Here is a 26889-nt window from a genome sequence, read left to right on the forward strand (position 1 = left end):
CTCACGAGCAGGGCCCTATTCCCTCATGTGCTTTGCCTTCCCTCGCATACCATCATCTCCTCCGCACTGCCTACAATGGCACCTATCCCTTGGGTACTATGATGCAGCAATGTTTATAAGCCATGTCCGTGTTCTGCAATGTTTTGTACTGTAAGTGACCTTGTCCTTGCTTTGTTCACACTGTATCTGTCTATATACTCCGTAAGGCGCTGCCGACCGCTTGTGGCGCCAAAGGAGAATAATAAACACTACAATGTGTAAATACTGCCAGCGCCGCAAATGTATTCAACACAGTGTAGTGACCTCGGTTCTCATTTTGCCACACAGAATCTCTAGTTCACATTATGCCACAGCGCCCCATTGCGATTTCGCTAGGTGTGGGGGCCCCCTGTGTAGGTGTAATGTATAACGTTAGTATGTATGTATATGTATTTACACTATAAGCTCCAATGGGGCTAGTATGTATGTATATGTATCTACACTATAAGCTCCAATGGGGCTAGTATGTATGTATATGTATTTACACTATAAGCTCCAATGGGGCTAGTATGTATGTATCTACACTATAAGCTCCAATGGGGCTAGTATGTATGTATATGTATTTACACTATAAGCTCCAATGGGGCTTGTATGTATGTATATGTATTTACACTATAAGCTCCAATGGGGCTAGTATGTATGTATATGTATTTACACTATAAGCTCCAATGGGGCTAGTATGTATGTATATGTATCTACACTATAAGCTCCAATGGGGCTAGTATGTATGTATATGTATTTACACTATAAGCTCCAATGGGGCTAGTATGTATGTATATGTATCTACACTATAAGCTCCAATGGGGCTAGTATGTATGTATATGTATTTACACTATAAGCTCCAATGGGGCTAGTATGTATGTATATGTATCTACACTATAAGCTCCAATGGGGCTAGTATGTATGTAGATGTATCTACACTAGAAGCTCCAATGGGGCTAGTATGTATGTATATGTATTTACACTATAAGCTCCAATGGGGCTAGTATGTATGTATGTATCTACACTATAAGCTCCAATGGGGCTAGTATGTATGTATATGTATTTACACTATAAGCTCCAATGGGGCTAGTATGTATGTATATGTATCTACACTATAAGCTCCAATGGGGCTAGTATGTATGTATATGTATTTACACTATAAGCTCCAATGGGGCTAGTATGTATGTATATGTATCTACACTATAAGCTCCAATGGGGCTAGTATGTATGTATATGTATTTACACTATAAGCTCCAATGGGGCTAGTATGTATGTATGTATCTACACTATAAGCTCCAATGGGGCTAGTATGTATGTATATGTATTTACACTATAAGCTCCAATGGGGCTAGTATGTATGTAGATGTATCTACACTATAAGCTCCAATGGGGCTAGTATGTATGTAGATGTATCTACACTAGAAGCTCCAATGGGGCTAGTATGTATGTATATGTATTTACACTATAAGCTCCAATGGGGCTAGTATGTATGTATATGTATCTACACTATAAGCTCCAATGGGGCTAGTATGTATGTATATGTATTTACACTATAAGCTCCAATGGGGCTAGTATGTATGTATATGTATCTACACTATAAGCTCCAATGGGGCTAGTATGTATGTATATGTATTTACACTATAAGCTCCAATGGGGCTAGTATGTATGTATATGTATCTACACTATAAGCTCCAATGGGGCTAGTATGTATGTATATGTATTTACACTATAAGCTCCAATGGGGCTAGTATGTATGTATGTATCTACACTATAAGCTCCAATGGGGCTAGTATGTATGTATATGTATTTACACTATAAGCTCCAATGGGGCTAGTATGTATGTATATGTATCTACACTATAAGCTCCAATGGGGCTAGTATGTATGTAGATGTATCTACACTAGAAGCTCCAATGGGGCTAGTATGTATGTATATGTATTTACACTATAAGCTCCAATGGGGCTAGTATGTATGTATATGTATCTACACTATAAGCTCCAATGGGGCTAGTATGTATGTATATGTATTTACACTATAAGCTCCAATGGGGCTAGTATGTATGTACATGTATTTACACTATAAGCTCCAATGGGGCTAGTATGTATGTATATGTATCTACACTATAAGCTCCAATGGGGCTAGTATGTATGTATATGTATTTACACTATAAGCTCCAATGGGGCTAGTATGTATGTATGTATCTACACTATAAGCTCCAATGGGGCTAGTATGTATGTATATGTATCTACACTATAAGCTCCAATGGGGCTAGTATGTATGTATATGTATTTACACTATAAGCTCCAATGGGGCTAGTATGTATGTACATGTATTTACACTATAAGCTCCAATGGGGCTAGTATGTATGTATATGTATCTACACTATAAGCTCCAATGGGGCTAGTATGTATGTATATGTATTTACACTATAAGCTCCAATGGGGCTAGTATGTATGTATGTATCTACACTATAAGCTCCAATGGGGCTAGTATGTATGTATATGTATCTACACTATAAGCTCCAATGGGGCTAGTATGTATGTATATGTATTTACACTATAAGCTCCAATGGGGCAGGGAATGGTGTGAATTATTAATCCTGTGCAATACAATATGTTGTAGCCATTTAAAGGTTAGTTTAAATAAAAGGACTTACTAAGGCTTATTTGTAAACTTAAATGAAAAAAATAAAACAAAATTGCGGTCAGGCCCTGGGCACTGCCCTACATATTTGGTGGCATTGTCCGGTCTTGGCAGGCTACTGGCAGACTGTCCGTGAGATCTCGGAGAAGATTACTGGTCTCCTGCTTCCTAACACGCCTGAATTTTTGCTGTTTAACTTAATGGACATGTCCACTTCTCAGTACTAAGAAATCTTTGCTCCGGCACTTAATGAATGCAGCACGAGCAACTGTCCCATGTTTCTGGAGGTCTCCTGTGCGACCCCCTATGTCAAGGCGGTTCCAGAGAATGGACCATTACATGACTATGGAGGACCTTACATCTTCCTCTAAACTGACATCCCCTGCCTTTACGGCCACCTGGTTTGATTGGCTGGAGTTTAATAATGCCTATTTCAACTCTCCCCCTCCTAATTTACTTCCATAGATATGGTGAAAATCTTATTATCCCCTCCCCCCACCACTTCTTTTTTTGTTTTCTTTCATCTTTTCTTAGTTTTTTATTTAGTATTTTTGATTTTTTGTGTGGAATTGAATCAGGCTGAATAATTGTTAACACGCTACCTAATTTATCTCTATGTATACATTTTATTTTGTTGAATTTGTTTATTATGATGGTCATTTGTATATGCCTTTTTCAGTGCCTGCTACTGATTTTGTTCTCAATAAAAATAGACTGTATAAAAAAAACAAAATAAATAAAACAAATTATATTCTAAAAAGACCAGTCAATCTAAACGCCGCACAGTAAAGGAGCGTACACACTACACGATATGCTCCCTGAGCGATATCGTCTAGTGTTGTCCCCGGCAGGGTGTGCTTAATGTCGTTCATGACATTGAGCACACCCGCTGAACGATATCATTAACGATATCGTTCAGCGCCGGGATCTCTCCCCCCATTCCCCGACATGCAGCAACCTGACAATATTGTCAGGTTGGCCTGCATGTCAGCCCGATGAACGATAATGACGAACGACCCGCGGGAACGCGCATCGTCGTTATCGTTTATCGTTTTGGTGTTAAAAATAGACGATAAAGTGAACGATAACGATATTGTTCAGTCGTCCACTTTAATCGCCCAGTGTTTACGCACCTTAATCCTAGGACAAACGCGTGACATATAGTTTATACTCTCTCTCTCTTTGCCAATTAGAGGCTGCCACGATCTTCGGAAGCTACCGGTATGGTGAGCAAACAGATTTCTGTGTCAGTGGATCATACTACTACCACAAAGAACAGAAAGGTACAAGATCACTCACCCCGTTCCTGCAGCATTTCCTGGAGATCACGTTTGGACACATCTGGTTTGGCCTGGGTCTCCTCCTCAGAGTCCAGCCTGGCTGTAACTGCGCTGGCAGTAGAACGGGCTTTCACCTCTTTTAAGGCCCGGCGGGTTTTTACATCACCGGAAGCTGGCGAGGCTTTTATCTCAGGTAATGGGGACTTGCCATTGCCCTCCCGTGAACCAGAGGGAGTATTATCCTCACTAGATCCGGACCGGTCATTTGCTTCGGTTGAATTGGGCCTGGAGCCTTCTGACTCGATATCATCAGGGCAGGTTTCTCCCACTGTAAGAATGTGAACTTTGCATTCCTGGTCCTGGCTCTCCGAGTTAAGAAATGCAGCTGGCCCATCTATTCCTGTAGTAGTGAGCAGAAGGTGACAAAAGATTAACATGGACAGTGTGTATGAGGCCGAAAATACACATCAGGCAGACAAAAGACTGGGGTTTGAGGCAACAACACAGGCGGTCCAAGGCACTTGGCGCTTCAAGAATTGAGACCCAAAAAAAAAAAAGAAAAAGAGACCGCAGTCATCTGCACAAACAAACATGCCTGTAACAATCTGCTGGATTTCTATTGGATCGTTTGCGAGCGTTAATATAATTTTGGTGTCAAAATATTGGTCTAATTGGCGTGTACGGCATGTGTTGTCAAAATGTGTGTGGCCGGTGTTATCAAATACGGGATTCTTTTATTGTGCACCCATCTATTAAAAGTAAGACAAAAGTTGTTAAACCCCTTCCTTAAAGAATAAGGGGCTCCCATACTAAACACTGCACCGATCGCCTACATAGACTGGTGGTAGTAATTATGTGGGCTGAACCGGCATTCGCTTAGATCCTGCGACATTACATTTCCTGTTCTCATTACTGCTGGTTCCACTTACAAAATGGCTGCTTCCATTACATGTAGGCAATAGGTCCACATTAAGGACCTCATTCAGAGTCGGTCTTTGCGACCGCACGGTCGTAAGGTAAAAGGGGCTGGATATGCAAATTAAGTGCTCGCAAGTTGCGTCGTTAAGATGGGATCGTTAGCTGGACGAGCGAGGGGAGGATGCGGCCATAAGACTAAAACTATGCCCCCTTCTCGTTCCCATTACACGTCATCTCTGGGCATATAAGGATTAATCGAGACCATCGGGAACCATTGGAGCTGTTCGTAGAGCTTAAGGTTGACCATACCCTCTTAAGCACTACGATCAAGTCAGTGTAAAAACCTCCCATGTCACATGTGCCATGACACTACTTAGTTAATTATGCACTCCCATTAAACGCCGTTTGCATAGTCAGGCACGCCTGCGTTTGGATCTCCACTCCCCCGTTCACAAGCACCATCCCCTGTTACCACCCACAAACGCCTCATCCTGTCACTCAAACTAACGACCTGGCTGTGTTCAAGGAGAGAGCAATTTCTGATCGTAATAGCTAGTTTGCGCACGCGCATTGCGAATTTTACGCATGCGCAGTTTAGCAAACATCGGTGGCGTACGACCGAGCGGCCGCAATGACCGACTCTGAATGAGGTCCTGAGTCCTGTCCAAATGTATCTGGAGCTGCACTAAAGAGAGAACCTGCAGCTTGGGTTACAGACTTGTAGAAGAAATGAAAGGCAATCCGCTGCCTCAAAAATAGGACAGAGCCGTGTGGTTACCTCCTATGTAGGGCAGAAACCCGGGGCTATACGTCAGAGGAGTATTCTGTTTTCCTGTTCAAGCTGCAGAGGGCAATGAATGAAAGTTGCATGATAATTGAAAACACGTTTAGTAGGTATGGAAGGGTCAAGTGGAGGCTGGGTGACAAAATGAAAGTGCTTATGTGAGGAAAAATGGGTAACGAATAAATAGGGGAGGTATCGTAAGGACCAGAGACCATGAATGGGAGCCATTTTAGATGCATTTACATGTAAGGAGTATATGATCATTTTCAGGTTACCACCAACACCTGGGGAGCCATTACTAATCAATGGCCTATTCACCCATGTGACCTTCCCGCAGGTTTCCTACAACAGGCTAATGCCCAGTAACTGGTGAACAAACCCTGACCATTAGGATGCCCTCACTCTTAAGTGTTTCACTAACCATCCAGGATGACGTCTGAACACACGGATCTGGGGGTAGGACACTGCATCAGGGGAGCTTGCTCCTCGCTCTTCTTGGGTTTAGCACGTCGGTGCCGGGGTTCGTGGTTTGGCTGCACCATCTGTGGTTCCTGTCTCTTCCTTCTCTGTTTCTGCTCCAGGAGTGCCCGCTAGCATGGAGGAGGAATGCAGGAAAAAAGAAAATTATAATAATTATATATACACACTGTATGTTATTAATGGAGGAAACGAATGCCATAGAGCCATAGTCAATAGATTTGCATTAATAAAGCATCACATTTGTTCTTTAGTCTAGATCTTAAAGATCTGGAATAATTGTGTCTCTAGAAGAGTCTTGCAGAACAGTCAGTCTCAAGTGCTAATAGTAGCTGGGTGACGGTAAAATCTCTAGTTAGCTAAATAGCGTTAATACTGCAACTTACCGTTTTCCTGCAGACGTCATAAGACATGAACAGAGGGGAAATTACAGATTCAACTGCATCCCCCATAACATCTAACCCAAAAACTGATTTTTTTTTTTTTTTTTATAAGTTTCTGCAAGTTTTAGCTATATAAAACAGATTACAATAATTCTCTCCTTTAAACATTTACACTGTATACATATTTGTGATGATACATTGTGTGACCACGTTGTGTTATTGTGCTGTAGGAGCACTGCTCTATCACTCTTAATACAAGAGAGGTACACGGGTGTCACACTATGTAAGGGGTCTGTGTGCACGCCCTTTGTCATACCTGGTTGTACAGCTTGAGTTGGCGCAGTTTGGCATTTTCATTATCCAAGATACTGTAACAAAAACAGACACTACGATTAGATGTACATACTAGTGAATGGCCACAGAATTCTCATACGCTTTCAAAAATGTCTGCATGCTCAGTGTATCTGTGCTAGGAAAGTGACAGCTCAAATTGACGATCAGAGGTTTGGGGAACTTCTTGAAAAAGGAGAACGTATGAAATTCAAATTTTCTGTATAATGCGGAGCATGTGAGCAGGGTGAGGGATATGGGGGGGATGAGGTGTCTGTGTATTAGAGCAGGGTGCAGGAGATGGGGGAGATCTGTGTATTAGAGCAGGGTGAGGGGATGAGGTGTTTGTGTATTAGAGCAGGGTGAGGGGATGAGGTGTCTGTGTATTAGAGCAGGGTGAGGGGATGAGGTGTCTGTATTAGAGCAGGGTGAGGGTGCAATAGAGCAGGGTGAGGGGATGAGATGTCTGTGTATTAGTGCAGGGTGAGGGGATGAGGTGTCTGTGTATTAGAGCAGGGTGAGGGGATGAGGTGTCTGTGTATTAGAGCAGGGTGAGGGGATGAGGTGTATGTGCATTAGAGCAGGGTGAGGGTGTATTAGAGCAGGGTGAGGGGATGAGGTGTCTGTGTATTAGAGCAGGGTGAGGGGATGAGGTGTCTGTGTATTAGAGCAGGGTGAGGGGATGAGGTGTCTGTGTATTAGAGCAGAGTGAGGGGATGAGGTGTATGTGCATTAGAGCAGGGTGAGGGTGTATTAGAGCAGGGTGAGGGGATGAGGTGTCTGTGTATTAGAGCAGGGTGAGGGGATGAGGTGTTTGTGTATTAGAGCAGGGTGAGGGGATGAGGTGTCTGTGTATTAGAGCAGGGTGAGGGGATGAGGTGTCTGTGTATTAGATGAGGGTGAGGGGATGAGGTGTATGTGCATTAGAGCAGGGTGAGGGTGATGAGGTGTCTGTGTATTAGAGCAGGGTGAGGGGATGAGGTGTCTGTGTATTAGAGCAGGGTGAGGGTGATGAGGTGTCTGTGTATTAGAGCAGGGTGAGGGAATGAGGTGTCTGTGTATTAGAGCAGGGTGAGGGTGATGATGTGTCTGTGTATTAGAGCAGGGTGAGGGGATGAGGTGTCTGTGTATTAGATGAGGGTGAGGGGATGAGGTGTATGTGCATTAGAGCAGGGTGAGGGTGTATTAGAGCAGGGTGAGGGGATGAGGTGTCTGTGTATTAGAGCAGGGTGAGGGTGTATTAGAGCAGGATGAGGTGTATGTGTATTAGAGCAGGGTGAGGGGATGAGGTGTCTGTGTATTAGAGCAGGGTGAGGGGATGAGGTGTCTGTGTATTAGATGAGGGTGAGGGGATGAGGTGTATGTGCATTAGAGCAGGGTGAGGGTGTATTAGAGCAGGATGAGGTGTCTGTGTATTAGAGCAGGGTGAGGGGATGAGGTGTCTGTGTATTAGAGCAGGGTGAGGGGATGAGGTGTCTGTGTATTAGAGCAGGGTGAGGGGATGAGGTGTCTGTGTATTAGAGCAGGGTGAGGGACATAAGAGGTGTGTGTATTAAAGCAGAGTAAGGGAGATGAGGGGTCTGTGTAATAGATCAGGGTGAGGGAGATGGGGCGTCTGTGTATTAGAGCGAGCTCAATGTGTCGCATGAGGCCAGGGGCTCAACGTGCAATGTGAGGAATGCCCCATGTAATGTAAGGCCCCACGCCTTACGTAAGGAAGCCCGTGTAATATAAGGTGAGGAGCAGCCCGTGTAATATAAGGTGAGGGGCAACTTGTGTAATATATGGTGAAAGGCCCCCTGCAATGTGAGGTGAGAGCCCCCCATCTAAGGTAAGGTAAGGTGATGGGCCCCCAGTGTTAAGGTAAGATGAGGGGCCCCCCTTGTGTAATAGAAGGTGAGGGGCACCCCGTGTAATATAGGTTGTGGGTTATCCAGAAAATGTGAGGCAAGTGCCCCCCCCCCCCCCCAAGTAATATAGGGTTTGGGGGTCCCCCGTATTATGTAATAAGCCCCCCCCATGTAATATAAGGTGAGAGGCCCTCATGTAATGTGAGGTGAGGGCCCCCAGTGTAATATAGGGTGTGAGGTCTCATGTAATATACGCTGAAGGCCCCCCATGTAATATAGAGTCAGGGGCCCATGTATAATATGAGGTGAGTGCCCCCGTGTAATATAAGGGGAAGGCCCCCCATGTAATGTGAGGTGAAGGCCCCCCCGTATAATGTGAGGTGAGGGTCCCCGGTAGTACCTGGCCCCGCCGGATTCCATCTCTCGCCGTCTCTCTGTCCCCGTTAGAAACACAGAACCCCGTCCCTTAGCAACCAGCCGGCTCCTGACAACCACACTCGGTAGTGTCCCTGCTTCCGATTGGTCGGTGTTCGGGAGATGTTTCAGATGATTGGCTGGAGAGCCGCTGAGCGTTCTGGGGCGTGGTAAGTAGAGATATACATGGGGACATGTTAATTCTTTGTGTCTGTACATGCCATGCATCATGTGTGATATGCTGGGTGTCTGTACATGCCATGCATCATGTGTGATATGCTGGGTGTCTGTACATGCAATGCATCATGTGTGTTATTCGGGGTGTCTGTACATGCCATACATCATGTGTGTTATTCGGGGTGTCTGTACATGCCATACATCATGTGTGTTATTTGAGGTGTCTGTACATGCCATGTATCATGTGTTATTCGGGGTGTCTGTACATGCCACCATGTGTGTTATTCTGGGTGTCTGTACATGTCATACATCATGTGTGTTATTCTGGGTGTCTGTACATGTCGTACATCATGTGTGTTATTCTGGGTGTCTGTACATGCCATACATCATGTGTGTTATTTGGGGTGTCTGTACCTGCTATACATCATGTGTGTTATTCGGGGTGTCTGTACATGCCACCATGTGTGTTATTCGGGGTGTCTGTACATGCCATACATCATGTGTGTTATTCGGGGTGTCTGTACATGCCATACATCATGTGTGTTATACGGGGTGTCTGTACATGCCATACATCATGTGTGTTATACGGGGTGTCTGTACATGCCATACATCATGTGAGTTATTTGGGGTGTCTGTACATGCCATGTATCATGTGTTATTCGGGGTGTCTGTACATGTCATACATCATGTGTGTTATTCTGGGTGTCTGTACATGTCGTACATCATGTGTGTTATTCTGGGTGTCTGTACATGCCATACATCATGTGTGTTATTTGGGGTGTCTGTACCTGCTATACATCATGTGTGTTATTCGGGGTGTCTGTACATGCCATCATGTGCGTTATTCGGGGTGTCTGTACATGCCATACATGTGTGTTATTCGGGGTGTCTGTACATGCCATGCATCGTGTGTTATTCTGGGTGTCTGTACATGCCATACATAATGTGTGTTATTCGGGGTGTCTGTACATGCCATGTGCGTTATTCGGGGTGTCTGTACATGCTATACATCATGTGTGTTATTCTGGGTGTCTGTACATGCCATACATCATGTGTGTTATTCGGGGTGTCTGTACATGCTATACATAATGTGTGTTATTCGGGGTGTCTGTACATGCCATGTGCGTTATTCGGGGTGTCTGTACATGCTATACATAATGTGTGTTATTCTGGGTATCTGTACATGCCATCATGTGTGTTATTCGGGGTGTCTGTACATGCTATACATCATGTGTGTTATTCAGGGTGTCTGTACATGCCATACATCATGTGTTTTATTTGGGGTGTCTGTACATGCTATACATCATGTGTGTTATTCGGGGTGTCTGTACATGCCATCATGTGCGTTATTCGGGGTGTCTGTACATGCCATACATCGTGTGTTATTCTGGGTGTCTGTACATGCCATACATGTGTATTATTCGGGGTGTCTGTACATGCCATATATGTGTGTTATTCGGGGTGTCTGTACATGCTATACATCATGTGTGTTATTCGGATTGTCTGTACATGCCATCATGTGTGTTATTCGGGGGGGCTGTACATGCCATACATGTGTGTTATTCGGGGGGGCTGTACATGCCATACATGTGTGTTATTCTGGGTGTCTGTACATGCCATACATGTGTGTTATTCTGGGTGTCTGTACATGCCATACATGTGTGTTATTCGGGTTAAACAATTATGCGAAGAAGCAAAAGAACATAAAAAGTCTTACTGGTGCACTCTTAAGACAGTTTGAATAGGACAAATGAAAAAGATAAATAATTAACGGCAGAAAAATAAGTTTTAAAGATAATACTTAACTTTTACTGATCAATTTAAAAAAGAGAAGACACAGAGAGTGTATGAATAGATACACATCTAAGTGCCTGAAATCTCAAAAATGAACATATTAGATAACATAGTATATCAATAAATCATACATATGAGAAATGTCTTGGTGAAAAACAAGAGATATGGTAAGAACTTACCTTTGTTATCTCTGTTTCTACGAAGTCCATAGGGTCCACAGGGTGACCTTGGGGTATAGCTGGATCCTGGATCCTCGGGCACCACGGAGTTAAAGCTTTTAGCTGCTCCCAGGATGCACTTGGGTCCAACCTCCCCTATACCCCGCCCCCGAGCCACAGGCACCTCAGTTGGTAAGCAGCCCAGGCCGGAGGAGGAGACGAAACAGAGAGAAGGAAGACTGGAACACACAAGAACCATACTCACAGAAATGGGAGACGGAAAACCGGTGACCAGTCACAGAGCCCATATGAAGCCAGGTGCGTCAGGGCGGGTGCCCTGTGGACCCTATGGACTTCGTAGAAACAGAGATAACAAAGGTAAGTTCTTACCATATCTCTTGTTTTCTACTTCAGGGTCCACAGGGTGACCTTGGGGATGTCCCAAAGCAGTCCAACTAAGGGCGGGGACGCTCCTGTGCTGATAGGAGAACCCGGCGCCCAAAGGATGCATCCTGAGAGGCAAAGGTGTCAAACGCATAGAACCTCAAAAAGGTCTGAATGGAAGACCAGGTGGCCGCCTTACAGAGTTGAACAGCAGAGGCGCCACGGCTAGCAGCCCAAGAAGGGCCCACGGACCGAGTGGAATGAGCCTTAACAGAGGCTGGAACAGGTAAACCCTCCTGCATATAAGCCTCAATAATAACAGAACGAAGCCAACGGGCTAGAGTCTGTTTGTTGGCAGGCCAACCCCTCTTGTGAAAACCAAAGAGGATAAACAAAGAATCCGACTTCCTCACAGAACTAGTCCGGTCCACATAAACCTGGAGTGCCCTTACAACGTCTAAGGAAGTCTCCCCAGCCGAAAGATCAGGTGACTGAAAGGCTGGTACAACAATTTCCTGATTAATGTGGAACCTGGAAACCACCTTAGGCAGGAAATCAGGACGAGTGCGAAGCACCGCTCTGTCCTGATGAAAAATCAGAAAAGGGGGACGACAAGAAAGCGCCCCCAAATCTGAAACCCTCCTGGCAGAAGCAATTGCCAAGAGGAAAACAGTTTTAAAAGTTAGCCACTTGAGCTCCACTGACTCCAAGGGCTCAAAAGGAGGACCCTGTAAGGCCCGAAGAACCACCGCCAAATCCCACGGGGCCACAGGTGGCACAAAGGGAGGCTGGATTCTCAAAACACCCTGGAAAAAGGTGTGTACGTCCGGCATAGCAGCGATCCTGCGCTGGAACCACACCGACAGACCAGACACGTGTACCTTCAGTGAAGAAAGACGTAATCCTAAATCCAAACCGGACTGAAGGAAAGCCAGAATACGCGAAATTCGGAACACCTGGGGATCATAGTTTCTGGCCTCGCACCACTGAAAGTAAGTGTGCCACACTCTGTGATAGATCCTCGCGGAAGCAGGCTTGCGCGCCCTCAGCATGGTGGTAATAACGGAGCTAGAAAAGCCCTGAGACCTCAGGACGGCTGTCTCAAGAGCCACGCCGTCAAAGATAGTCGACCCAGATCCGGGTGAAGACAGGGCCCCTGAGACAACAGGTCCCGCCATTGAGGTAGGAGGTACGGAGCGTCGATGGACAGGCTCCGCAGATCGGAGTACCACGGCCTTCTGGGCCACGCTGGGGCCACCAGGATCAGTGTGCCTCCGTCCTGTTTGAACTTGCGCAGGACCCGAGGCAGCAGAGATATCGGAGGGAACAAGTAAGCCAGTTGAAACAGCCATTTCACCGACAGCGCGTCTATCAGACTTGCGCCTGCGTCCCTTGTCCTTGACCCGTACACAGGCAGCTTGTGATTGTAACGGGACGCCATCAGGTCCAGCTCTGGCAGCCCCCACTTGTCCACGAGTAGTTGGAATACCTCTGGATGAAGCGACCATTCCCCGGGATGCACATCGTAACGGCTGAGGAAGTCTGCCTCCCAATTGAGGACTCCTGGGATGAAAACTGCCGAGAGAGCTGGAAGATAGCGCTCCGCCCAAGCCAGGATGCGGGACACCTCCGACATCGCAGCTCGACTGCGAGTCCCTCCCTGGTGATTGATGTACGCCACCGTGGTGGCGTTGTCCGACTGCACCTGAACGGCCCTTCCGTGAAGAGCGGTGCCGGACGACTGCAGGGCTCTGTATACTGCCCGCAGTTCCAGGATGTTGATGGGAAGAATCGCTTCCTCCGCCGACCAACGACCCTGAAGTGACAAGGAGCCTGTCACCGCCCCCCAACCCCGGAGACTGGCATCTGTCGTGAGCAGAACCCATTCCGGGATCCAAAAGGGGCGCCCCTCCAGGAGATGCGCTGTCTGCAGCCACCAGGCTAGGGACAGACGCACCTCCGAGGACAACTCCAGCATCTGAGAGCGGATCCTGTGTGGCAATCCGTTCCATTCTGAAAGAATCAGCCCCTGCAGGGGCCTGGAATGGAACTGGGCAAACTCCACCATGTCGAATGCCGACACCATGGACCCCAAAACTCTCATCGCTGAGTGCACCGACACTCTGCCACTGCTCAGACAACTGTGAATCCGCAGCTGTAAGGAGGAGACCTTCTCTGGAGTCAGAAAAATCCGTTGCTGACGAGAGTCCAGCAGGGCCCCCAAATGAACCATCCGTTGTGATGGGATGAGGGAGGATTTCTTCCAGTTGATCAACCAGCCGTGCGCCTGTAGACAAGCGACCGTCAGGTGGAGATGCTGGATCAGTACCTCCGGGGAGCTTGCCAGCAAGAGGAGGTCGTCTAGATACGGTAGCAACCGTATCCCCTGGCTCCGAAGGTGAGCCGCCATGACCGCCATCACCTTGGTAAATACCCTTGGTGCCGTGGAGAGACCAAAGGGTAGAGCCCTGAATTGGTAGTGGTTGTGGAGAATAGCAAACCGCAGAAACCGTTGGTGCGATGTTGCTATAGGCACATGGAGGTAGGCGTTCTGGATATCCAGGGAGACCATATAATCCCCCGGTTCCATCGCCAGTATGATGGAACGCAAAGTTTCCATCCTGAATTTGGGAACCCTGAGAAACCTGTTCAGGGACTTCAAATTGAGGATGGGGCGATGAGAGCCATTGGGTTTCTGCACCAGAAACAGCGTAGAGTAATACCCCATCCCACGTTGAGACTGTGGTACGGGTATAATGACCCCCGCCGTCAGCAAGGCCTCTATGGCTTCCTGAACCTGCAAGGCCTTGGTTTTGTCCTGAGAAGGACTTGTGCAAAAAAACTGGCAAGGCGGCCTGTGCCGAAAAGACAGGGCGTACCCCTGGGAGACCACTTCTTGCACCCAGGCATCCGTGGTGGTATTGTGCCAGCACTGGGCGAATTGAAGAAGTCGGCCTCCCACTCTGGGGTCCCCCAGAGGGAGGCCCGTCCCATCACGCAGAAGGCTTATCTTCTGGCTTGGAAGAAGGGCGCCTAGCACTCCAGGCTTGCTTCTTTGGCTTTGAGGCGGTCTTGGGTGCGGACTGCCTCGGGAAGGACTGACCCTTTGCCTTGCCCTGAACCCGAAAGGAACGAAACGCCGAGCTCCGGACCTTAGCAGGTGTAGTAGCTGAAGGGAGGAAGGCTGACTTGGATTTTGCCAGGGTATCTACTATTTTGTCCAGGTCCGGACCAAATAGTAATTCCCCATTAAAAGGTAAGGCCTCCAAGCCTTTCTTTGAATCCGCGTCTGCTCTCCAAGACCGCAACCACAAGGATCTACGAGCAGACACTGCTGCCGCCGAAACCCTAGAGGTCAACAGGCTAGCATCCAAAGATGCTTCTCCAATGTAGGAGGCGGCATCTCTCATCTGTCCTAACAACGCCCTCTGGACGTCCGGAGATTCATCCGTAAACGTGTCCTCCAATGCGTTGGCCCACCCCTCAATGGCCTTGGCCACCCAGGAGATGTCCATGGACGGCCGGGCTACAGCCCCTGAGAGAGAATAAATAGACTTTAGACAAGTCTCCACCTTCCTGTCCGTAGGATCCTTCAGCGAGGATATAGACGGCAATGGCAAAGTAGCACTCCTGATGAGGCGTGTTACATGGGAATCGACTGCAGGCGGAGTTTCCCATTTCTTACAATGCGCTTCCGGGAATGGATAATTGGACGCCAAGCGTTTCTGTGGCAGGAAACGCTTACTGGGCGTCTGCCAGGCCACCGCCATGTGATCAGTCAACTGATCAGACAAGGGGAACGCTGTAGAAGTAACCTTAGCTTTTTTAAAACTAGGATACCTTGACTTGGGAGCGGGTGCCTCATCCTCAATCAGAAGAATAGCCCGCACCGCCTTAACCAGAGCCCGCACATTGATGGAAGACTTAGTGTCTACCTCCTGGACTGAGGCTGAGTCATCCTGTACCTCACCATCATCCGAGAACCCCTCAGAATCCGAAAGATGCGCAGCCTGTGCCATGACTGAGCGTTTAGACGCCCTGGAGGGCACGTCACTGCACAACATCGACTGAAAAGCCGAAGATGCTGCCGCCAAATCTTGGACAGTGTGGGAAAGCGCATCCACCCAGGGTGGAGGAGCTGTCACAGGAGCCTGAAACGGCACCACAGCCGGCTGTGCCACAGGGGTGGACTGAATATACATTGGCAACCCCGCATAGGGACCAACAGGCTGAGACCCCGGGGGAGTCTGCAATAATTGTGGGACACCCGGGGAATGGGGGATGGCAGGCTGGGGCAACGCCCTAGTAGGGGCGGCAGTCGGGACCGACAGACGGTCCGCGATGGACACCAGCACCTGGGAAAACATCGCCCATGGTGGCTCCTGCGAAATGGGAGGTTTAGACGTACCAGGGACCGCCTGGCACCGTCCGCACAGGCCGTCCTGTGACAAATCCTCCCTATCCACTCCTGCAGAACAGCGCCTGCAGGAGAACAATACCGGAGCCCTGGAGTGCTCAATCTCCTCCTCAGACATGACTTAGGAAGAAAACGTGCGCACTCACCAGTGTGCTGAACAACAGCCCACAATATGGCACCGTGTAGCACACAACTGTATGTGACGGACCTCACAAATACGTGATCTATATAGGTGAGGTCAGTAGAAACACCCTTCCCCCGCACACCTGTAGGGCTTGTAGGAGAAGGAAAGGGATAGGTACAGGCTGACAGTAAGTAGAAAAAAGACACAGACAGGCAGCACTAGCAAAAGTCACATACCATGCAGGAAGATATACTCACTGCACCTTTCCACTACAATCAACCTCCCAGATTCAGTGTCTGGGAGGGCTATAGCGCTGTGTACACTGTCCTTGTCGGGGGAGAGGTACACAGGGGGACCGGTCCGCGTGCTTCCTGAGAGTATCCACGCTGCCAGTAAGAAAATGGCCGCTGGAGACCTCAGAGGAGGAGTGGCCCGAGTAGCTGCAGCTCAGCGACGCCAGACTCCGAGCTGAAAGGCGCGCTGAGCTGAGGGGAGGAGCCGCTAGACAGGGAAGGCTTCCTCCCCTGGCTAGCATATTTAACCCCCAAGGTTGCGGCATCCCGCTTGCCGCTTAATTTACCCTAGTGGTCTGGCGGGGTATGCCTCCGATAGAGCGGGGTCCGCCGCCACCGCTAGCGCCCCCGGTCTGTCCCCTAGACCGGGGGCATGGGACTGCATATGAAAGGCATTACCCGCGCAACGCCGCTAATCAGCGGTGCGCGGCTTACCTGATCTCCCCGGCGTCTTCCGGCAGCAGTCCCGGGGGAAGCCAGAGTCCGGCTAGTACAGACTCTGGCTTCCCCCGCCGCGATCCCCAGTTCAGTGCTGGCGTCGCGGCGCCAGCAGGGAGAAGAAGCGGCAGCGTGGGCGTCTTACAGACAGCCCAGCGCTGCCGCTCTGGAGAAAAAAAACTAATGTAAAAATAAATTTAACCTAGTTAAATAAAAAGCTTTAGGGGGCTGCTCCTGCAGCCCCCCCCCCGCAGGGTGACCCGACTCCGGCCGGGCACCATCTTAAACTGAGGTGCCTGTGGCTCGGGGGCGGGGTATAGGGGAGGTTGGACCCAAGTGCATCCTGGGAGCAGCTAAAAGCTTTAACTCCGTGGTGCCCGAGGATCCAGGATCCAGCTATACCCCAAGGTCACCCTGTGGACCCCTATGGACCCTGAAGTAGAAATATTGGTACCCAATTCCTAGTATGTTTTAATAACCCATAAATAAATCATAAATTGCTAGGAAAATTGAGATACAAAACCCACCTTCTTCAATTATCAAATGTGTGAGCAAAATTGTAGCTCAACCAAATATTGGTTTAAACACAAAAAGAAACGTAGCCGCATCTAAATCTTAATGTGTATCAAAATGTGAGAGCATCAAAGCGAGTTAAGGGTCTATCTTTGTCCTTAAATACACTCTGACAAATGGCAATGCTTGCTTAGACGAGGTACTTAATAGGAGGATAATTTAGAGTTGTTATCCCAATTTGATTATTCCATATGAGATTTCATTTGTGAACACATCTGTAATTAAAGTGCGAAGTGCTTATAATAATCAATATCACAAAATTAATGCTTGTAAACCACAAATAGTAAATGAATTCACAAAAATTAATTTAGAAGCATACCTCTAATTAAAGTGTTAAGTGCTTACGATGGTCATTATTGAATAATTACCGTATATACTCGAGTATAAGTCGACACGAATATAAGCCGAGGTACCTACTTTTACCACGAAAAACTGGGAAAACTTATAGACTCGAGTATAAGCCTAGGGTGGGAAATGCAGCAGCTACTGGTAGTAATTCCCCCCCCCCCCCTGGTACTGCCTCCAGTAGTAATCCCCCCTAGTAGTGCCCCCAGTAGTAATATCTCCCACTGGTAGTGCCCCCAGTAGTAATATTCCCCCTCTGGTAGTGCCCCCCGTAGTAATACCCCCCCTGGTAGTGCCCCCAGTAGTAATACCACCCTGGTAGTCCCCCAGTATTAAGGCCCCCCAGGTACTGCCCCAGTAGTAATCCCCCCCCTGGTACTGCCCCCAGTTGTAATATTCCCCCTCTGGTAGTGCCCCCAGTAGTAATACCCCCTGGTTGTGCCCCTAGTAGTAATACCCCCCTGGTTGTGCCCCCTGTAGTAATACCCCCTCGGTAGTGCCCCCAGTAGTAATACCCCCCCGGTAGTGCCCCCAGTAGTAATAGCCCCCCTGGTAGTGCCCCCAGTAGTAATCCCCCCCTGGTTGTGCTCCCATAGTAAACCCCCCCCCCTGGTAGTGCCCACAGTAGTCCCCCCCCCCCCCCCCCAGTAGAGAGAGACTTAATAAAAAAAAAACACCTGAAACCCCGCTCCTGGTCCCGCCACTTTGCATTATGGGAGAGACGTCGTCATTACGACGTCTCTCCCATTACCCACTGCGGGAGCCGGAAGATGGCTCCCGCAGTGGGAGCAGCAGCAGCCGATGAGAGTCTGACAGACTCTCATCTGCTGCTGATTACAGCAAACACACAGCTGCCGGCTCCGACACTCAGCAGCGTACTATGTGGGCATGACTCGAGTATAAGCCGAGGGAGTGATTTTTCAGCACAAAAAATGTGCTGAAAAACTCGGCTTATACTCGAGTATATACGGTAATACAAATAAGCCACAGACAATGGATTAAATCATATAAATTCAAATATTGAAATCCACTCTGACAGCTGATAATGCTCACTTAGACGAGGTACTTAGTAGGAAAATCTGAATCTATACTCAAATCAATAGAATTTATATATCTGCATGTTGGTGATCTGAAAATAGTTCATATAGTAATAACGAATGAACAATTTGTGGGACTCAGTAGCAAATGTACTTAGTAGATAATTAGAGTTGTTTTCTCCAATTTAATTATTCCATGTGAGAGTTCTTATGTGAACACATCTGTGATTAAAGTGCATAGTGCTTATAATTTTCTTTTTTAGAAGATACCAGGGGTACACGCGGACGCCCCACAAGAAACAAACGAGGCGGGGGAGGAAGAAGAAGATGGGAATCCCCATCGCCAAACCGGTATGTGACCAGGGGAAACAACAAGACTTAATAGACTCTTCCTCTACCCTAAAAGTTATCAATTTGTTTGAACACACATTAACATCAGTACAAACGGAGGTCCTCAGCAAGGGTCTCTCTTTCTCGCCCTGCAATTACTTTGATAGATTCAAGTAGGAAACTAATATGCGTCTTTTTGGACGCAAATTGTTACTATCCAAATTTCATAATTCTAGAGTTAGAGAATCTGAAGATCTAATTACAGGTTCAGATCCCACCTCATTGGCACAATTGGAAGAACAAGCAATTTTAGCCTTGGAAGAGCTTGCAGAAGAAACTGAAATGGGAAGTAAACCTCAACGAACCATATGTAAAAAACTTTCTACGTTCTTTCCATCGGAAAGCATATGCCCAGAAGTTAAAGTTTTTCTCAATATGACTTTGACAAACTTTACAAAGAACAGAAATGGTTTAAATCAAAGAAAAATCTAAATTTCAATCAAAGACAAGCCATGAAAGAAATCAAGAACTGGGAGGATGTATTAATTAAACCTTCAGATAAAGGAGGCAATATTGTTATCTGGCCACTTAACCTTTATCTTCAAGAAGCCAACAGACACTTAAGTGATACATCATGTTATCATACCACATTATTTGATCCTTCTGATAATTTCAAATATTTGTATTCTAGGTTGATTAATAGGGCCTTGGATGGTGGTGTTATCTCCAAAATAGAATATGATTATCTGGATACACCCCACCCTAGGACTCCAACTTTCTATTTACTACCCAAGGTTCATAAAGATCTATTGAACCCACCCGGTAGACCCATAGTCTCTGGGAATGGTGGACTTCTGGAGAAAGCCAGCTGCTTTTTGGACGTACACTTAAGGCAACATGTTTTAAGTCTACCTTCATATGTTAAGGACACGACAGATGTTCTTCGCAAAATACATGATGTATGTCTTGAAGATGGATATCTATTGGTAAGTTTAGATGTCGAAGCATTGTACACTTCCATCATTCATGAGTTAGGGATCCAAGCTGTGAAATACTTCCTCACTATGGAAGGCATTGGACCTTTTCAGGAATTTCTTTTGGATCTTCTACATTTCGTATTACATCATAACTACTTCATCTTTAATAACCATTTCCACATCCAAGAGAGAGGTACTGCAATGGGAGCAGCATGTGCTCCCACTTATGCTAACCTCTTTCTTGGATGGTGGGAGAGAGAAGTTGTCTTCACAGAGGATCAGGAGCATTTCACACAACATATAATTTCATGGATGAGATATATCGATGACATCCTGGTAATCTGGGATGGAACGCAAGAGCAGCTAAACAATTTTATTACTTCCCTCAATACTAACCCACTCAACTTGAAATTGACCTATGTCAGTAGCAAAACCAATGTTTCGTTTCTGGATCTCATGATCTATAGAGGTGACGACAATTCCATACAGACTGAAGTTTTCCGCAAACAGACATCCACCAACAGTCTGTTACACAATTCTAGTTCCCATTTTCCTCCCACTATCCTCAATATTCCCAAAGGTGAATTTTTGAGGATACGCCGTAACTGTTCCAATGAAAATACATATAACAATCAATGTAAAGAACTGTCATTGAGGTTACGCGAAAGAGGATATAGCAATCAGTCTATTAAGAAAGCCAAACATGAAATCGACAAGAAATCACGTGAATCTCTTATCTTTCAAGATAAATCTGATAAGTTAAATAAGAATACCATTAGATTCATAGGTGATTTTTGCAGTAGTTGGCGAGAAGCGAGGGCAATTTTACAGAAACATTTGCCGATTTTGTTAGCTGATGAAGACCTGGCCAAAGATTTGGACAAACAAATTAATATGAGTTGGCGTAGGGCCCCTAACCTTAGGGACTTTTTAGTCACAAGTCATTTTACACAAATTAGGAATAAACATCCTCACACAATTGGCAGTTATCCGTGTGGGAACTGTAAGTTATGTCAACATATAGTTAACATCCAGACTATTGTTAACAAGTATGGTCAGAAAATAGAGGTAAAAGATTTCTTCAATTGTCGAACCACCAATGTGATATACAGGATCACATGTACCTGTCCACAACATTATATCGGGATGACGATAAGGATGCTCAAGGTCAGGGCTCTGGAACATCTCGGTAATATACGTAATGCTTCTAGTGATCTTTTGAAAATGAAACAGATCACTGCAGTGGCCAGACATTTTCTTAAGAGACATGCAGGGAAAACACAGGATTTTAAAATCTGTGGACTTGAAAGGGTTAAATTGGGGATCAGAGGTGGAGATATCAATAAAACTTTGGCCATGAAGGAAAGCGAATGGATTTTCAATCTAGGAACTTTAGAACCCATTGGACTTAATGAGAACATCAACTGCAGTGTTTTTTTGAAAGATTAAATCTATTGAGATCAGACAGTATAGATCTTGCATCACTATATAGTTTAACAAATTTCAATTTTTCTATTGTTCTATTGCCAATATATAGGTTGTTGACCAATTATTTGTTCATATTTTACACTGTATTCTTTATTTCACTTCATATACAATCTATCTTTCATTTTCATTTTATTTTGATTATATACATTCCCCCCCTTTTTCTTTTTTTTATGTTATTTTTGAATAGTTTTTTGTCCTAAGGATGATTATTTTTATTATTATTATTATTATTTTTTTTTTTTATATATATCAATATGAATAATAATGGAATATACTCACACTCTTATTTTCACTAACTGATTATTCACTTTTTTTAGCTCCTTTAGTCACTTTTCCTCAATTGATTGCACTTGGGAGCTTCCTATTTTATTTTGATACACAGCGTATGGCACTACTCTTATCACGAATCAATTCATGCTTTTTCACATTTTCTTTTTTCTTTTTCCTATATCATTTTTCACTTTGTTGTTTTTTCTTTCACTATTGTATACTTATCTATTTATTTTTCTCACCATATTGTTTCTTTTATCCCATTTTTTCTGTTTTATCATATTTTTTACATCACATTCACTTATTAGACTGTAATCTATTTTATATAATATTATCCTATTGTGTTTATATATATATATTTGTACACTGGATACATGCACGCATATGGATATGCGGTCAAGCATGCTCACACATGGGGATATATATGTTTATTTATACATATATACATGTCTCATATACGCTCTTAAAGACATTAGGCAGGTGTCACCACTTCAGTGAATTACGATGTAGTGGTTTTTGTTCTGTTCTGTTATTTCACTATGGGAGGCTTGTATGTAAGATTTATTGGTATAATAAGCAAATTTTTTTGTCTCACAGTCTAATTACTGTATATTATTTAATTTTTAGGATTGTGGATGGTATATTTTTAATGTGTGACATATCAGATCATTCCCCCTTTTTTATTATTATTTATATAAATGTACATGCAGCTACATATGTGTTTATTTTACACACATGGACATAAATCATTTTATTTCATTATGTGCAGACATTGAGTTGTATATAGTGAAATGTTCTATAATTAATTTATTGGATAGATCTCATTTTGATACACTATTGTCATTGTATTTACTATAACCTGGTTTAAACTGTCAGTGATCTTGGCTTCCTTGCTATACCATGTGCTTTCTCTCTTTTGTTTACTTATGGTAATGAGGACAGGAATCCACGATGTACGTAACTCAGTTACACTGTTCTCTTTGGTCCTTATGATCCTACCTGCTGGTTGGCTGTTAACTATGCCAATCTTAAAGTAGAAGCGTGATTGGATGGACTCTGATAGATTAAGGGGGAGGGAGAGGAATGTTACCTCATGACAATCAGGTGACCAAGCCGTCAGAGGCGAAACGCGCGTCCACCCGTCGGGCTATTTGTGCTACACAGCTCAGCTGACTCACAGGCAGCTGCATCTCCTACCTACGATACCCGGCAAGCTGCATGCACCTCACAGCCCAGCTGATACACCACCGTCAACTGCATCTATTGTTTATCATACTCCCTCACGAGGTATTCCTTTATTCTTCTCTAGCCCTATAGCGCTCTCTCATTCAAGCCGGGCTGAAACTATTCCTCTGCAATGCATTTATAGTAACAGAGCGGGGACAGCAGAAGCGCTCTTAAACTGTTGTTTCCCTGGGGATCATTGTTTACTTCTCTCTCATCCCTTGTTTGAAATTTATTTGACAAGGGACAGCAGAAGCGGTATGACATATCTTCCCCCCAGGCTTTTTCTTTAATACTATTTTTATTGTATATATTTACTGAGATATCAAAAAGCTCTTATTTATCATCTGTTATTATTAGGATATTTATGCCTATAATATTTGAATTTACATTATTTAATCAATTGTTTGCGGCTCATCTGTATCAATTAATTATGAATGACCATCGCAAGCACTTAACACTTTAATCAGAGGTATGTTTACAAATGAATTTTTATTAATTAATATATTATGTGTCCTTTATAAGTATTGATTATGGGATATCGATCATTATAAGCACTATGCACTTTAATCACAGATGTGTTCACATAAGAACTCTCACATGGAATAATTAAATTGGAGAAAACAACTCTTATTATCTACTAAGTACATTTGCTACTGAGTCCCACAAATTGTTCATTCGTTATTACTATATGAACTATTTTCAGATCACCAACATGCAGATATATAAATTCTATTGATTTGAGTATAGATTCAGATTTTCCTACTAAGTACCTCGTCTAAGTGAGCATTATCAGCTGTCAGAGTGGATTTCAATATTTGAATTTATATGATTTAGTCCATTGTCTGTGGCTTATTTGTATTAATTATTCAATAATGACCATCATAAGCACTTAACACTTTAATTAGAGGTATGCTTCTAAATTAATTTTTGTGAATTAATTTACTATTTGTGGTTTACAAGCATTCATTTTGTGATATTGATTATTATAAGCACTTCGCACTTTAATTACAGATGTGTTCACAAATGAAATCTCATATGGAATAATCAAATTGGGATAACAACTCTAAATTATCCTCCTATTAAGTACCTCATCTAAGCAAGCATTGCCATTTGTCAGAGTGTATTTAAGGACAAAGATAGACCCGTAACTCGCTTTGATGCTCTCACATTTTGATACACATTAAGATTTAGATGCGGCTACGTTTCTTTTTGTGTTTAAACCAATATTTGGTTGAGCTACAATTTTGCTCACACATTTGATAACTGAAGAAGGTGGGTTTTGTATCTCAATTTTCCTAGCAATTTATGATTTATTTATGGGTTATTAAAACATACTAGGAATTGGGTACCAATATTTTCACCAAGACATTTCTCATATGTATGATTTATTGATATACTATGTTATCTAATATGTTCATTTTTGAGATTTCAGGCACTTAGATGTGCATCTATTCATACACTCTCTGTGTCTTCTCTTTTTTAAATTGATCAGTAAAAGTTAAGTATTATCTTTAAAACTTATTTTTCTGCCGTTAATTATTTATCTTTTTCATTTGTCCTATTCAAACTGTCTTAAGAGTGCACCAGTAAGACTTTTTATGTTCTTTTGCTTCTTCGCATAATTGTTTATTTGTGATTTCTACAAATTTGTCTGGTAGCACCACCAACCATAGTACAAGTCTTATTATAATCTATTTAAGTTAAGACCTTAATGTTGGTTTTCCGATTATTACTATTATTATTTAGGAATTGATATATGATTCAACTGGTTGTCGAGTGCGGACCCCAATCCAACCCCTTTTTCCAGTGTCATTCGGGGTGTCTGTACATGCCATACATCATGTGTGTTATTCTGAGTGTCTGTACATGCCATACATGTGTGTTATTCTGGGTGTCTATACATGCCATACATCATGTGTGTTATTCTGGGTGTCTGTACATGCCATACATGTGTGTTATACGGGGTGTCTGTACATGCCATACATGTGTGTTATTCGTGGTGTCTGTACATGCTATACAACATGTGTGTTATCCGGATTGTCTGTACATGCCATCATGTGTGTTATTCGGGTGTCTGTAAATGCTATACATCATGTGTGTTAGTCGGGGTGTCTGTACATGTCATACATCATGTGTGTTATTCGGGTGTCTGTACATGCCATCATGTGTGTTATTCTGGGTGTCTGTACATGCCACCATGTGTGTTATTCTGGGTGTCTGTACATGCTATACATCACGTGTGTTATTTGAGGTGTCTGTACATGCTATACATCATGTGTGTTATTTGGGGTGTCTGTACATGCCATCATGTGTGTTATTCGGGGTGTCTGTACTTGCTATACAGCATGTGTGTTATTCGGGGTGTCTGTACATGCTATACATCATGTGTTATTCTGTACACTCCCACGACACAACCTCAGAACACGAGTGCAGCTATGGGGGCAGTGAGTGTGAGCGAGGCTATGGGGGCAGTGAGTGTGAGCGAGGCTATGGTGGCAGTATGTGTGTGGCTATGGGGGGTGTGTGTGTGAGTGCGGCTATGGGGGCAGTTTGTGTGTGTGTGTGGCTATGGGGGCAGTTTGTGTGTGCGGCTATGGGGGCAGTTTGTGTGTGTGTGTGCGGCTATCGGGGCAGTTTGTGTGTGGCTATGGGGGACGCTTGTGAGTGCGGCTATGGGGTAGTGTCCGTGTGCGGCTATGGGGGCAGCGTCTGTCTGCAGCTTTTTTTACACACAATGTACATACGATATGTGGTCAGGAAGCCGGCGGTCGGCATTCCGTCTGTGAAATCCCGGCATGGGACTAATCATAGGCATCTAAATACCAATGCCTATCATCAGCCCCACGCCGAAATCCCGACGCCCGGCATACCAAACGTAGGTAAGCCGGGCGTTGGGAACTGTTAGCCGGGGGCAGGGGGGGTTAGATTTAGAGACTCCCGGGGGGATTTAGGGTTAGGATTAGGCAAGGGAAAGGGGGGGTTAGGGTCAGACACCCCCGGGGGGAGGTTAGGCACTCTTCTGGGAGGGTTAGGGAGCAGGGAGAGGGGTTAGGTTTACGCACCCCTGGGGGGAGGGTTAGGGGGGAGTGGGGAGGTTTAGGATACTTACCAGGCGCGGTCGGGATCTTCATCTGCCGGACTTCCGGCAGCGGTATTTAATCCGCCAGGCTTAGGTCAGGCGGTATGTCATACCGATTCCGGAAATACGATCTGACGTACAATCGTTTGCCCCTATATGACTGGTCGTGATACGATCAATTGTGTGCCTCACCAAAAACACGCTATCATAATAGATTTAAATGATGCATCAGATCATATTCCTACCTAAATACTACACGATTTCCACACAATGCATCATACGATGCGTCCTAAAATCGTGCAATCGTCCCGAAAACGCGCTAGTGTATGGCCAACATTACTTTGCAGCATTTTTTCCACATCTGCCTAAAACTTTTGAACAATACTGTATATCATTGCCATTATGTATTTGAACCTGTGCCAATATCAAACCCGAAATACTGATATCTCCCCCCACCACCCCATATATTGATCTTCGGGGCCCATCCCCAGTATGTGTTCAAGATCCAGAAAACCGTAGGTAGACTCTATGGCAGTGTTTCCCAACATCGGTCCTCAAGGCACACTAACAGTCCAGGTTTTAGTTTGATATCCATGCTTGAGCACAAATAAATAAGACAAAATAACTGCGGTACAACTTAAGACACCTATGCTCAAGTACGGCTATCCTTAAAACCTG

General features: G+C 44.9%; 1 protein-coding gene across 1 annotated transcript in view; it reads right to left on the reverse strand.

Moving 5' to 3' along the window:
• The window catches only part of LOC148518927 (tubby-related protein 3-like), an 82323-nt gene that overhangs the window by 17731 nt on the left and 37703 nt on the right, over positions 1 to 26889 (reverse strand). Inside the window, exons 2-5 of the mRNA XM_088476839.1 lie at positions 9087 to 9260; positions 6823 to 6874; positions 6068 to 6236; positions 3964 to 4344 (exon numbers count right to left, since the gene is read on the reverse strand). Of these exons, the coding sequence (XP_088332965.1) occupies positions 3964 to 4344; positions 6068 to 6236; positions 6823 to 6874; positions 9087 to 9106 (622 nt within the window). The 5' untranslated portion in view covers positions 9107 to 9260. The remainder of the gene's footprint in view (positions 1 to 3963; positions 4345 to 6067; positions 6237 to 6822; positions 6875 to 9086; positions 9261 to 26889) is intronic.

The sequence above is a fragment of the Taudactylus pleione genome, unplaced genomic scaffold (genome assembly GCF_031769625.1).
Source record: "Taudactylus pleione unplaced genomic scaffold, aTauple2 ptg000196l, whole genome shotgun sequence".
Taxonomy (NCBI): Eukaryota; Metazoa; Chordata; class Amphibia; order Anura; family Myobatrachidae; genus Taudactylus; species Taudactylus pleione.